The sequence below is a fragment of the Bufo bufo genome, chromosome 5 (assembly GCF_905171765.1).
Source record: "Bufo bufo chromosome 5, aBufBuf1.1, whole genome shotgun sequence".
Lineage (NCBI taxonomy): Eukaryota > Metazoa > Chordata > Amphibia > Anura > Bufonidae > Bufo > Bufo bufo.
This window is the reverse complement of record NC_053393.1, coordinates 83,592,583-83,606,489: the sequence shown is the minus strand read 5'-3', so window position 1 is coordinate 83,606,489 and position 13,907 is coordinate 83,592,583. Positions and strand designations below refer to the sequence as shown.

The 13,907-nt window shown below is 40.4% G+C and overlaps 1 protein-coding gene across 5 annotated transcripts in view; it reads right to left on the bottom strand.

Moving 5' to 3' along the window:
- Positions 1-524: 524 nt before the first annotated feature.
- RUNX1T1 (RUNX1 partner transcriptional co-repressor 1) overlaps positions 525-13,907 on the bottom strand; it is a 142,751-nt gene continuing 129,368 nt past the window's right edge. For 4 of the 5 annotated variants that reach the window (XM_040432753.1, XM_040432754.1, XM_040432752.1 and 1 more), the window contains exon 11: positions 4,168-4,443. In XM_040432753.1, the coding sequence (XP_040288687.1) occupies positions 4,168-4,443 (276 nt within the window). Of the gene's footprint in view, positions 4,444-13,907 lie in introns of all 5 variants that reach the window. The other variant, XM_040432750.1, reaches the window with a different exon arrangement.

Below are 13,907 nucleotides of genomic sequence, written 5' to 3'. Positions count from 1 at the left end.
GACAAACCATAAAAAACACCCATAGGTGCTGTTGACTGAAAACTGTTATTCATCAAGCTTAGACCATGTGAAACTGGATAACCCTTTAAATTGGGTACCTCATGGGAATCTGATGATGAATCTCATTTTATTCTATTAATCTACGGCATGTTTTTTTAGACTCATCAGCCAAACCATAGTCATACCATATAGAGTGACACCTGTGCTGGCTACAGATATAAGATATCAGCGTCAGTGCTCCTAGTACCAGTCACACAGCCCAAAGTCAGCACAACAATTACCTTCTCCATTGTCCCACCTATTCAGCCGTGAAAAGGAAGTTCCATGTTTACCTACATGAAGGTATCTGTCATAGATCGCATCTTGTGGGACAGAAGCATTGTTTCCAGGGATCCTGAAACTGTCTTGCTGAGTTTGGTATATTTGAGTCCTGCTGCACCTCATCAAGATATAGAAGGCACCTCACAGTTTTAGAATGACTGATCTACATCATAATAAATGAACCAATGTAATAAGTTTTTTTAATGTTTTTATTACACAGTAAAGAATACAACAATACCTGAATCATACTTTAAAGATTCACAGGTTGACAGACCATACATTACAGTCCAACTAAAGGAAAAGAATAAACAAGAACCCACAGTTCAGACATAGTAGACTTGAAAGCTCAAGATTATGCTGACAAAAGCATGATGTCTACCCTCCCCCCATTCACCCAGTGTTAGTCTACCATTAACTTGTGGTACATGTCTGAATTAAGTATTGCACAACAACTTTTTTTCACAATAACGTTGCAGAACCAAAAATAAAATAAAATAAAACTTTAATGATTTAGAAAAAAGTACTTTAAATCTGCATTTCAACAGTCTCCAATTTGATTTACTGTCCTCTAGAGAGTTCGGACAACATGGAGTCACCTTAGCCCACCCCACCCCAACTTTAAGTATTCCAGACTTAGGCATGCTTTGCATTAGTAAACCAGCCTTGTATTTTTAAATCCCCAAGACATGCACCTACACAAATTAAAGCTTAAAAAAAAAAGAAAAGAAAAGAAAAAGGAAATAAGAAAAAAACAAGACAATAGGCGGCCCTATCATGTGACAGGGTTAAAGAGAAAGACCAGAAGGAAGAAATAGAGGGGCAAGAGTTAGCGAGAGGGTGCCCTAAGCTTATCAGCGACCACCATTTAGTTATATCCAATGAAGAGAATTTTTTTTTTTTACTTTTATTGTGTTATACCTACAAATTATACTCTCACATAGCCTGCATTTAAATGACAAGCAAAAAAGGAAAGTAATTTTTTTTCTTTTTATTAAGATAATGAGGTCTGCTTTGTTACCAAGAAGTGATATGGTTTGCAGCTGTATGAGCTTTGCTTTTGGTATCTGTTTTATGCCCATTTGGTTTGACTAGACCAGTTTTGATAGCTACTGGTGCAATATACATGCTGTCAGAGGTAGAGTGAAACTTTTTGCCACTGAGGAGACTGTAGCAAAATAGAAAGAAAGAAAGAAAGAAAGAAGAAGAAAGAAGAAGAGCTCAAAGTTAGGAGGAGGGAAGTAGTATCTGATGTCTCTCAGGGTGCCCTGAATTAAAGTAATGAGACGTACTGTCACAAACCCATATTTTACACAGAAAAAAACAGCTGTCATATAATTGAACAGCTTATATGGATTGACAGATGATATGATTTATGTAAATTACCAGAAATTTTGCAAATTGTATTTTCTCATTCCTTCCTACACTGATCGTACAAGAGCTCCAATAGAAAAGACTGTCCAGTGTCATACACAGACACTACTAATACACAGAGAAAGTCAATGGATCTGGCAGCACCATGGCAAGAAATCACCTGTTGAAAGTCCTGGTCATGTGCTTCATTACGTATATGTTTATCCTTTGGCTCCCAATAGAATTGCAAGAATTGCCCTTGATGGAGGCACCTATAGACCGATTCACAATGCAGTATAATCCAGAACAAACCAAAAATATGACAAACAACATAAATAAAGTCATTAAATAGTAGTGTAAAAGTACTGCATTATGGTATTCTACCACGCTTTATAGGTACTTGACCTGTAACCTCTGACGTAAGTATTTAGTCTACATAAACCATTATTTGCAATATTCACATAAAGCACAGAACCAGGCCCTTAACAAGGGATAAATATATATCAAAAAAATAAAGCTACATGTCCCATGACTATGCAGGAGACATATTTCCCTCCAACGGGCATGATCTCATGGGAGATATAGTACAGATGGGCTGATACATTGGACCCTCCTTGACTTAGGCTATTCTTATTATCTTTTATATAATTTTATTGAACCCACACATCTGGTCTGGACACTGGACATTAGAAAAAAAAAGTTCAATGAATTCACACTGTACCTTACTGGACATGTTTAACCTGCTGATCTTTTGGAATATAGTATTGGTGCTTTAAGAAATTTTCATTTTGGTCCTTAAGATCAGTCTTTGGCTGACTTCCCTTTTATGTTTAATACTGTATGACCTGACATTCAGCAGTTAAAGCCGTCAATCTACACCTCAGCATTTGGAAATTTCATTATCATAGTTAAAATCAGAAATACATAGTCTTACAGCAATACACATGCACTGCCCTTTAACATTGACGTGATATTTTGTTTTTGTTTTTAATTTTTTTATTAAAAAGTTGCTATTTGTGAATCTTTAAAAAAAGGCAACATAAAAAAATTTGAAGATAAAACAAAAAAATCCACTATGGTTCTATGCTACTGATAGATCGAATGGTGAGGTGGACCTAGAATAGTCAAAAAGGAGTTTGCCAAAATAAAAAATAAAAATGCATGCCTAGGGAGTCATTGTGACAGTGCAAAAATACATTTATGTACATCCCTCCTACAAAAACACCAATAGGTTAGCATTCCGTGAAGCATGCTAGTTTTCAGAAAAAAATCTTAGAACAGAGTGAATTAGCAGCTCCCGTAAATAGCGTCGTTAATTTTTTCCTTTCTTAAAGACAAAAAAAGGGCTGTTTGTACTACTAGAGATTTATCACTTACATTTACAGATATAAAAGCAGCATAGAAAGAGAAGGGTTTCTCACCAGCTAAGAATAAAGAGGTTAAATGTGGGCATGATTAGAACTACGATGCATCTTCACATTTGTCCATCACATTTACAAGAAAACACACCATTGGGGAACCTCACAGGACAGGAGTGTTTGAAACACTGAGAGAACTACTAGCTTTTAAGGTGAAACAGTATGGGATGAAAAATTATTTTTTGTTTAAAAGTGGGCTGGAGCTGAAGCCACACAGTATACATTTTTTTAAATCTTTTTTGTCGCTTTCAATAAAAAAAAATATTAGAATAGACCCGATTGTCTCTGTGGAACCTTGCAAAAGAGATTGAGCATCGAAAAGTTTATTTTTGGGGCAAATGATTGGTGTCATGATTGCCAACTTACTACTTAACTATTGGATGAGAACCATTCCGTATCAAAGGAAAAAAGCTTTTACATGGTGGCATTTCATATATCCCACTGCAACTCATCTTTCATCGTGTTGACCTGGATAGTACTGTATTTATTTCAGAAACCAAAAAAAATGATGAACATCTGTGGTTGCTTCCAATCTGCTGCACATCTGTGAGTTTTTGTAGCGGGTCTTCAAAGTTCGTAACCCATGGACGCCATTCATCTTCTTGTTAAAATGTCTACTGCTGTATCCAACGCTTATGCCCTTGAGGGGCTCATCTTGATTTTTTTTCCCCTTTTACAAAGAACAATGTGATTTTATTTTTCATATGAGCTTTTTTTTTTGCTCTCAACAGCAGTTAGCAATCTCTTGGTTTGCTGTTTGGTAAAGCATTTGTTAATGAGGTCATCTAGTTTTAAATCCCAGCTACTGTAAAATACCAGGGAGGAGGTCAAATCTAGCATTGTGTTATATTCTTTACGCTCTTTCAGTTTTCTAAAGAAAAAGATATCTTTGATTTCCATAAGAAGTCATTGTGACCCGTTACTGGCCTTCACACTACTACCGCAAGATAAAAGTAGTCCATTGTTATTGTAGCAATGAAATATGATACTTCATTTAAATCTTTGAACATCTGAGAATGAGGACTTGGTTTTCATTGAATCTGTAAAGTTTTCAAACAAATTTTTGTCTTTTTTTTTTTTAACGGGCAGCTGTCTCTATGGTGGACGGTGTGCCTGGAGTGGTCGATCGAGGAGTAGCTGCTGGTGGAGTGTCAATAGGGCTTCCTGCACCACTGATGGGTGTAACAGAGGAGCTAACTGCTGGAGTCTCTCCTTGCTGTTGAGCTTGAAGAGTCTGTCCACAGATATGGTGATGTTTCTCCCAGTCTTTGTGCTGACAGAATGATCCGCAATACCGGGCAGTATTACAGCCACTGCAGGTTTCACTTGCCTTCCGTCCACAGTTCCAGCAACTCTATAAAAAAAAAAAAGGGGAAAAAAAAGGAAGATTCTGTAAGAACATTTAATGGTTTAACTATGTTCATTGCTTCAAAGAGTAACATTAGACGAACTGTAAATTACAAGCACAGGTGGAAAAAGTACGAAATGTGTTCTGAACACATGGTGAGACATTTGTGCAAATCCACTGAATTTGCCTTATTATAGTGAAATTGCAAAATGCTATGTAAACAATCTGCTCCGGTTTTTCTGCAGCAGATGACAGAAGACGCTACCAGCAAAGACATGTTCTGACTTTCAAAAATACATTTTTTTTCCCCTCTTTTAAGCTACTTTCTTTTTCAAGTCTATAAAATGCTTTTGATATGTTACCATCTTTCCTTCATCTGCCAAACTTTACTTGAAAGTTTTCAAAGCTTTGATTAAAAAGCCTTAAAATAAAAGGTGGAATGAGATTTGACGGTGCCATAAACAATGTATTTTGCTGAAAGGGACCAGCTCTGATTCTAGTCTCTTTGATTTCAATCAAAGGAACCTTTGGAAACCCAGATGGAAATACCAATAAACATACAAATAATATGTGAAAAACTTTCAATAATATATTTTTGTCTCATTTGTTGTATAACAGAAATGTTTAATATAGAAAAAAAATATTTTCTGCAGGAATCGATCTATATCCACAGCCACAATTATTATTTGTTCCTATTAAGTTGGTCATTCACAGTAAGGCAAGTTGCACACTAGTGTTTCAATCTTCTTGCAGGCTGTTCCGGCAGAGGAACAGTCTTCCGGAGTTCATCATTATATCCGGCATAGCTGGATACTGCCTTTCCTTGATGGAGCCTATTGACTATAATTGGACCCGGCATGTATCTGGCCTATTTCTGGCATCAGTGCCAGGATTCAGCCGGACAAAAACCATTGCATGCTGTGCTAATGCCATAAAGAGGCCAAGTCCCATTATAGTCAATGGGGTCTGGCGGTACTCCCGCCATATCCAGCTTTGCCAGAAACAATGAACTCCAGTGGGCTGTTCCTCGGCCCAAACAGCCTGCCGGAATATTTTAACGCTAGTGTGCAACTAGCCCAAGAGGTCTCAATGGCAATTACGAGACATACGATCATAAAACTATCATTTAATTATATAGCACCATGACAATCCATACCACTTTGCAGATAACATACACCCAGAACAATATAGAATGTATATATGGACTATATCGATTTGGAAAGAGAACATTGGCCATACAGGCTTACAATCTATGAAGAATAATGGGTAGATAGTAGAGTTTGGGAAGTAAGTACACAACTCTTTGCTTGTCCCAAGGAGACGATGGAAGAGAATTTGAGGAAACCTACGGTACCTACACCCAGAACAATACAGAATGTACATATTATATGAACTATGTCTATTTGGAAAGAGAACCATGGCCATACGGACTTACAATCTATGAGGAACAGGGTTTAGATAGTAGGTTAGGAAATGAGTGGGAAACTTTGCTTTTCCCAAGGAGACAAGGATGGAAGAGCAGTTGAGAAAAACCTACAGTGGGCCAGATCATACCTTTATTGGAATAGGTAAGTTTTCAGTATGCACTGAAGGGTTGAATAATGGCAAAGGACAAAAGATGGGGAAGAAGATGAGAGACATGAGAACAAAGTATGCAGCCACAGAGGTAAATCAAGTCTCTCTGGCTCCATACTCTATAGTGCTGTATGGCACTGATTTATGGGGTCATTCTTCCTTAGAATCAAGTATACAATATTCCATAATACGGCTTCTCATGGAGCATCTGACATTCTTTTTCTGTCTGATACATACAGGTACACAACCTATATGGGAGTCATAGTACGGTGTGCTGCCATACAGGTTGCACCTGGTGACTCATGTATGGAGATATTCCCTCCCTAGAAGTAATGCTTCTGTTCTAGCTATAACTCTATAGATATAGCATCTGATGGAACATTCCATCATACTGTACCTTTGTATGAAATTGATGACATAAAGAGGTACTGTAGATGCCTCATATACTTCTATGGCCTATTCTCTGTACAAAAGAGAGCTCTAATATGGGTGTCTGCATCAGCCCTCATAATGAGCAAAAGACTGAGAAACTAAAGTGTTAAGATCAATATATCTATAGAAAGACTGTATAAAATTGCATATTAAAAACATCTATATCTGCCTTTATGAGACTATAGAAGGTACTGGAAAGTTTGCCATGTGGAAATATGGTATCTGTCCAATACTTACTGGCTCCATCAGATTAAAATCAGATGTGGCTCCATTCAAAAGCATAGAGTATACAGAATGAACCAGATAATTACAAATGCATGTGCTGGAACTTTTTTTTCTATTTCTAAAATTGTTCCCATCTTTTGAAAACACTTCAAAATATCCCAAGAAAAAAAATAGTTTCCAAACACAGAAACAGATGTTTTTTTTTCCCCTTTGGTAGTTAAATGTTGAGGTTGTAGACTGGATGTCTGGCATCACCTGCTATTAATTCACTCCTTCTGGTTTCAGGTTTACATTGTCTAAACTTAGCCGAGTTCTGGAGATGTCAAAACCTATTACTACACGTAGCAAATGGATGCAGGATATATTTACTTTTGCCATAGCATGCAAATTTTTCCCATATAGATTCAAAGCATGCAACAATGGGCTTTTTTACTAGACATTGTAATGAAACATGGAAATTATTTATTTGACTTGTTCAGTATTTCTGGGTCACTCCAAGTATGAAAAAAATGTCTACTCAATTTGGTGCATGATCTCCTGATATTCATGAGCTCCCAATAGTCATGAGATCCCAGCTTTCCCCTTTCCCACCACTGACTGACAGCTTTTGTCCACACAAAGTATACAAAGGAGGCTGACAATCATCCGTGGGAGGGTGGACGCAGCCATAGCTCGTAAATATTAGGACTCCAGCGCTTAGCCATCACTGGGGTTCTCATGAAAGATTTTAAGAAAACAATTGGGTCAAAAATAGTAAGTGACCAATGTGTCATTCATGCCCTCAGTCACCTATTTATACAGCCCTCATGTTGGCAAGCATAAAACTTGTGACAGGTTCCCTTTAAATTACAATACGCACCCATAATCTATTATTCTTAATTTCTATTTTAGACTGGGATTAAATGGTTTTATTACAGTTGCATCACTCAGACCTCTTGTGATCTTAGTCAACTAAATAGATCCACATGTGGTTCTTTGGTAGTCCATTTTCAGATACTTGTAAGATCCAGACCTCCCCTAGATCTATAGTACAGTCCGATTTCAGATAGTAGCAAGACTAAGACCTCTCATGGTTTTATTGAACAAAACAGTAGTTACCAACTAGAGATAAGTGAATTTCATAAAATTAGATTTGGGTTCGTTTTTGAAAACTCAACCGTCCAATTTGATTTGGGTCCGAATAAATTCAACTTCAATAGAAAGTGCTCTGATTGCCTGGAAAAATCTCTCATTCTCCCCAAACAAACCACACAAAATTCGGATTCAGTAGAATACGATTTTTTTTAAAAAATGTGGGTAAAATTTCCGAATTCATTTGCTCATCTCTATTAACAGGTTCCAGGTTGTTTAGGCTTGGATCAGATGCATGGAAGGGGGCCTGATTCTTGAAGCTGTCCAATGCGGCTGTATTACAGTATTACTCAGTCATTTCCATGTAACTTTAATGATAGAAGCATAGACTGTGTGAATTTGTCAGTTTCTCATGTGCCACAACTCATTAGATATCACCATATCTTGAGCCATCTGTTGCCAAGTCTACTATGTTATGTTATTTTAAATATCATGATTCAAAAATGTCATAGAACGATAAACTCAGCTCTCTTCATCTGAGATATTAGCAATTTACATTTCTTCTACATATCTCTATAAAGATCCCAGAGGCTGCCCTCCTGGCATACAACCAGGGGAGTAGCTATAGGGGGTGCAGAGGTAGCAGTCACTACCGGGCCCAGGAGCCTGAGGGGGGCCAAAAACCCTTGTGCTACATAAGAAGACACCAGCATTATAGGAAGTGCATGCAGGGCAAGTTACACCTCTGAGGGGGCTGCCGTTTCAATTTTTTCCTCAGGCTGCACAAAGGCTATGTGCTTCCCTGCCCCTGGCCACAAAGCACTGAGGGAAGGGGGGCCCAAGCTGAACTCTTGCACCAGGGTCCATGAGCCTTTAGCTACGCCCCTGCATACAACGTAGAATATAGGTCAGTTCATACTTTGTGAGTGTTGGACACAGAGGGTCTGATATTGTGGCCTCCAGCATTGTATACTGCTAAAATCACCTGGAGGGAATCCATATCCCAGCTACTGATCGCCAGTACTATTGTAATCTCTCATGCTTGCAAAGGAAGTCTATCAGGTCACAGGAATATGTTAGCTACATTTGGAAGAGGATGGTCACACACAGCTATAGAATTTCTAGACAGTCGAGTAGTCCATAGTTTCTGTGGCATCACCAGTATCCAAGCTTACCATAACAGAACCAGATTTGGCCCTGCCAGTTCTTTTGGAGGTTTTGGCCATACATTGCCTCCACTTCCCTTATCTACTGTCTCCTTCTTCTCCCCCCTCTCATGTAGTATGTGTATGCGTCTAATTAATCTCATTGTATGATATAGCTGCAATATAAAGCAGTTTTCATATATACAATATAAAAGCTGTAATGAGTTCTGACTAATCTTGCTTGTCACCTCTGCGCTCCTACATTGTCAGCCCATATTAAGGTGATTTCCCATTGTTCTAGAATACTACATTATTGGCAATAATAATGGGTTATTACATGGATAAAGCTGGTCTGCCTACAGTAATAAGATAGGAGCTCCACATCCCTCAGCCTGAAATAGATAAATCCAGGACTATATCTTGTCTTAGGTTGAAATTAACTATGACCTGTCTAATGAGGGCTTTATATCCTGGATCATAAAACAGGAAGCAGTTCCTAATAATAATCAAATCCAATACATACACAGAACAAAATTTAATCAAGAGTAAAACTGATGAAATAATAGGAATAAAGTATAAAATAATTAAAGGTGAAATGTTTAAAGGGATTGTCCACTTAAAAAAAAAAGGAAGAGTACCATAATAGGCAATCAGTTGTCTAAAAACTTGGCAACAAGTGTACTATTCCCCTGCAGAGCTAACACAGGGGAAACATTGAATTACAAACTGCTCCTTCAAATCAATGAGCTGCCCATGTAATGCATGAATGTCCTGGGTCCTCCAGAGAGACAAGTAGAGATGAGCGAATAGAAGCTGACAAAGTCAAATTCGTTTTCAGGAATTTCAGGAAAAATTTGATTCTGAACGAATGCGAATTTCCTCACGCTTCGTGGTAACGAATCACAATTGTTCCTAACATAGCGGCTAGCCAGCTACAATGGCAGCTACACGTGTGAGGACATCGGGCAAGGAACTCCTGGAAGGCGGGATGGCTCATAATGCCATGCATGCAGCCAATCAGCAGCCAGCCAGCCCAGTGATGTCACAGCCCTATAAATACAGCGGCCATCTTAGAGTCTGCTATTCACTAACATACTTTGTTCGGGGACAGACGTGTATGCAGGCGCTAGGGAGAGTGAAAGAAAAACTAATTGTAAAAAAAAATAAGAAGGAAAGAAAGAAGCGATTTACTAGTGCAGGGAAAGGATAGTGAGAGGAATCATTTCACAGGCAAGGAGAGACGTGTGCAGAAGCTAGTTAGGCCTCATGCACACGACCGTTGTGTGCACCCGTGGCCGTTGTTCCGTTTTCCGTGATTTTCTGTGGACCCATTGACTTTCAATGGGTCCGTTGAAAACTCGGAAAATGCACCGTTTGTCATCTGCCTACGTGATCTGTGTATCCTGTCCGTCAAAAAAATATGACCTGTTCTATTTTTTTGACGGACAACGGTTCACGGATCCATTCAAGTCAATGGGTCCGTGAAAAAACACGGATGCACACAAGATTGGCATCCATGTCCGTGATCCGTGTCCGTAGGCTACTTTTATACAGACAGATCCGAAGATCCGTCTGCATAAAAGCTTTTTCAGAGCTGAGTTTTCACTTTGTGAAAACTCAAATCCGACAGTATATTCTAACACAGAGGCGTTCCCATAGTGATGGGGACGCTTCTAGTTAGAATATACTACGAACTGTGTACATGACTGCCCCCTGCTGCCTGGCAGCACCCGATCTCTTACAGGGGGCTGTGATCCGCACAATTAACCGCTCAGGTGCGTATCATAGCCCCCTGTAAGAGATCAGGGGCTGCCAGGCAGCAGGGGGCAGACCCCCTCCCTCACCAGTTTTAATTTCATTGGTGGCCAGTGTGGCCCCCCCCCCGGCACCCCCTCCCTCTATTGTATTAATATCATTGGTGGCCAGTGCGGCCCCCCCTCCCTCCCTTTTATTGTATTATCATTGGTGGCCAGTGTGCGCCCCCCCCGCCCCCCTCTATTGTATTAATATCATTGGTGGCCAGTGTGCGGCCTCCCCTCTCCCTCCCCCCCCCCGATCATTGGTGGCAGTGGAGAGTTCCGATCGGAGTCCCAGTTTAATCGCTGGGGCTCCGATCGGTAACCATGGCAACCAGGACGCTACTGCAGTCCTGGTTGCCATGGTTACTTAGCAATATTAGAAGCATCATACTTACCTGTTGCGCTGTCTGTGACCGGCCGGGAGCTCCTCCTACTGGTAGGTGACAGATCATTAAGCAATGCGCCGCACAGACCTGTCACTTACCAGTAGGAGGAGCTCCCGGCCGGTCACAGACAGCGCAGCAGGTAAGTATGATGCTTCTAATATTGCTAAGTAACCATGGCAACCAGGACTGCAGTAGCGTCCTGGTTGCCATGGTTACCGATCGGAGCCTCAGCGATTAAACTGGGACTCCGATCGGAACTCTCCGCTGCCACCAATGATCGGGGGGGGGGGGGAGAGGGGAGGCCGCACACTGGCCACCAATGATATTAATACAATAGAGGGGGGGCCGAGGGGGGCGCACACTGGCCACCAATGATAATACAATAGAGGGAGGGGGGGCCGCACACTGGCCACCAATGATAATACAAAAGAGGGAGGGAGGGGGGGCCGGGGGGGGCCGCACACTGGCCACCAATGATAATACAATAGAGGGAGGGGGGGCCGCACACTGGCCACCAATGATAATACAATAGAGGGAGGGAGGGGGGCCGCACACTGGCCACCAATGATATTCAAACTGGTGAGGGATATGGGTCTTCCCCCTGCTGCCTGATCTCTTACAGGGGGCTATGATACGCACAATTAACCCCTTCAGGTGCGGTGCGGCACCTGAGGGGTTAATTGTGCTGATCACAGCCCCCTGTAAGAGATCGGGTGCTGCCAGGCAGCAGGGGGCAGTCATGTACACAGTTCGTAGAATATTCTAACTTGAAGCTTCCCCATCACCATGGGAACGCCTCTGTGTTAGAATATACTGTCGGATATGAGTTTTCACGATGCAACTCAAATCCGATGGTATATTCTAACATAGAGGCGTTCCCATGGTGATCGGGACGCTTCAAGTTAAAATATACCATCGGATTGGAGAAAACTCTGATCCGATGGTATATTAACTCCTGACTTTACATTGAAAGTCAATAGGGGATGGATCCGTTTTCAATTGCACCATATTGTGTCAACGTCAAACGGATCCGTCCACATTGACTTGCATTGTAAGTCAGGACGGATCCGTTTGGCTCCGCACGGCCAGGCGGACACCAAAACGACTTTTTTTTCATGTCCGTGGACCAAAAATCAAGGAAGACCCATGGACGAAAAAACGGTCACGGATCACGGACCAACGGAACCCCGTTTTGCGGACCGTGAAAAAATACTGTCGTGTGCATGAGGCCTAAGAGTCATAGGGAAATCCTCATTGTGAAAAAAAGTCATTTACAAGTGCAGGGAAACATTACTTGAGGATCCAGATAATCTTATAATACAGCTCTGTCATTCCAGCAATTAGTTATTGGGGTGCAAGTGATATGTTGAAAAGCCTTTACTGGCTTTTATCTGTGGAAAAAGATAAATATATACGCAGGTCACTTTTGCTGTTAACTGCGCTGATATCATTTAGTGGCCTATTTCAATACAATACGAGAAATATTTACGCAGGTCACTTTTGTTGTTATTTGCGCTAAAAGCGTTTATTGCCATATTTCTAGAGAAAGAGAGAAAAATAGACTAAGTTCATATTTGCTGTTATTTGCGCTGAAAGTGTTTATTGTCATATTTCACTACAATACGAGAAAAATAGACGCAGTTCACATTTGTTGTTATTTGCCCTAAAAGTGTTTATTGCCATATTTCTAGAGAAAAATAGACTAAGTTCATATTTGCTGTTAATTGCGCTAAAAGCGTTTCTTGTCCTATTTCTCTACAATACGAGAAAAATAGACGCAGCTCCCATTTGGTGTTATTTGCGGTAAAAGCGTTTATTGCCATATTTCTAGAGAAAGAGAGAAAAATAGACTAAGTTCATTTTTGCTGTTATTTGCGCTGAAAGTGTTTATTGTCATATTTCACTACAATACGAGAAAAATAGACGCAGCTCAAATTTGGTGTTATTTGCGGTAAAAGCGTTTATTGCCATATTTTCTAGAGAAAGAGAAAAAAATTGACTAAGTTCATATTTGCTGTTATTTGCGCTGAAAGTGTTTATTGCCATATTTCTAGAGAAAAATAGACTAAGTTCATATTCGCTGTTATTTGCGCTGAAAGCGTTTATTGTCATATTTCACTCCAATACGAGAAAAATAGACGCAGTTCACATTTGGTGTTATTTGCGATAAAAGTGTTTATTGTCATATTTCTAGAGAAAAGGAGAAAAATATTCACAGTTCACTTTTTCTGTTAGTTACTTAGAAATCGTTTAGTGGCCAATTTTAGTCCAGTATGAGAATTATATATGCACAGTTCACTTTTGCTGTTATTTACGCAGAAATTGTTTCGTTGCCAATTTCAAATCCTTTAGTTGCCTATCTCAGTAAAAAAAGATAAATATATTTGGCACTTTTAGGGGTGTTTTAATTTGCTTTAATTTATTTAGTTCAGCTAAAAGTATGTCAGACAGAGAAGTGCCAGGCCCTGCGCAAGGGAGTGTCAGAGGCGTAAATGATTCTGGTGCAGGCACAGATGGCAGCAGAGTAAGGGGGCGTGGCAGCACCGATTTCTTCCCGAGGCCTCAGGTCCACATGTCAGCTAGCGGTCGTGTCTTGACCAGCAACCCAGCGGTTCTTGATTGGTTGACTGGATCTTCGACTTTGTCGCAAGTGACAGCAGCACCAGCAGCCTGAGTCTAGAGTCGCTGATGAGCAGCTTTCTTCACCCACATAGTGAAGAAACTACTCACCAGCAGCAGCAGGTAGACCTGGAGCAGGACCTTAACCAGCAGATGGTGGCATACTTTTACAGCACCTTGTCAGCCGTTATAGAAGATCCGCTGGACTACTGGGCAGC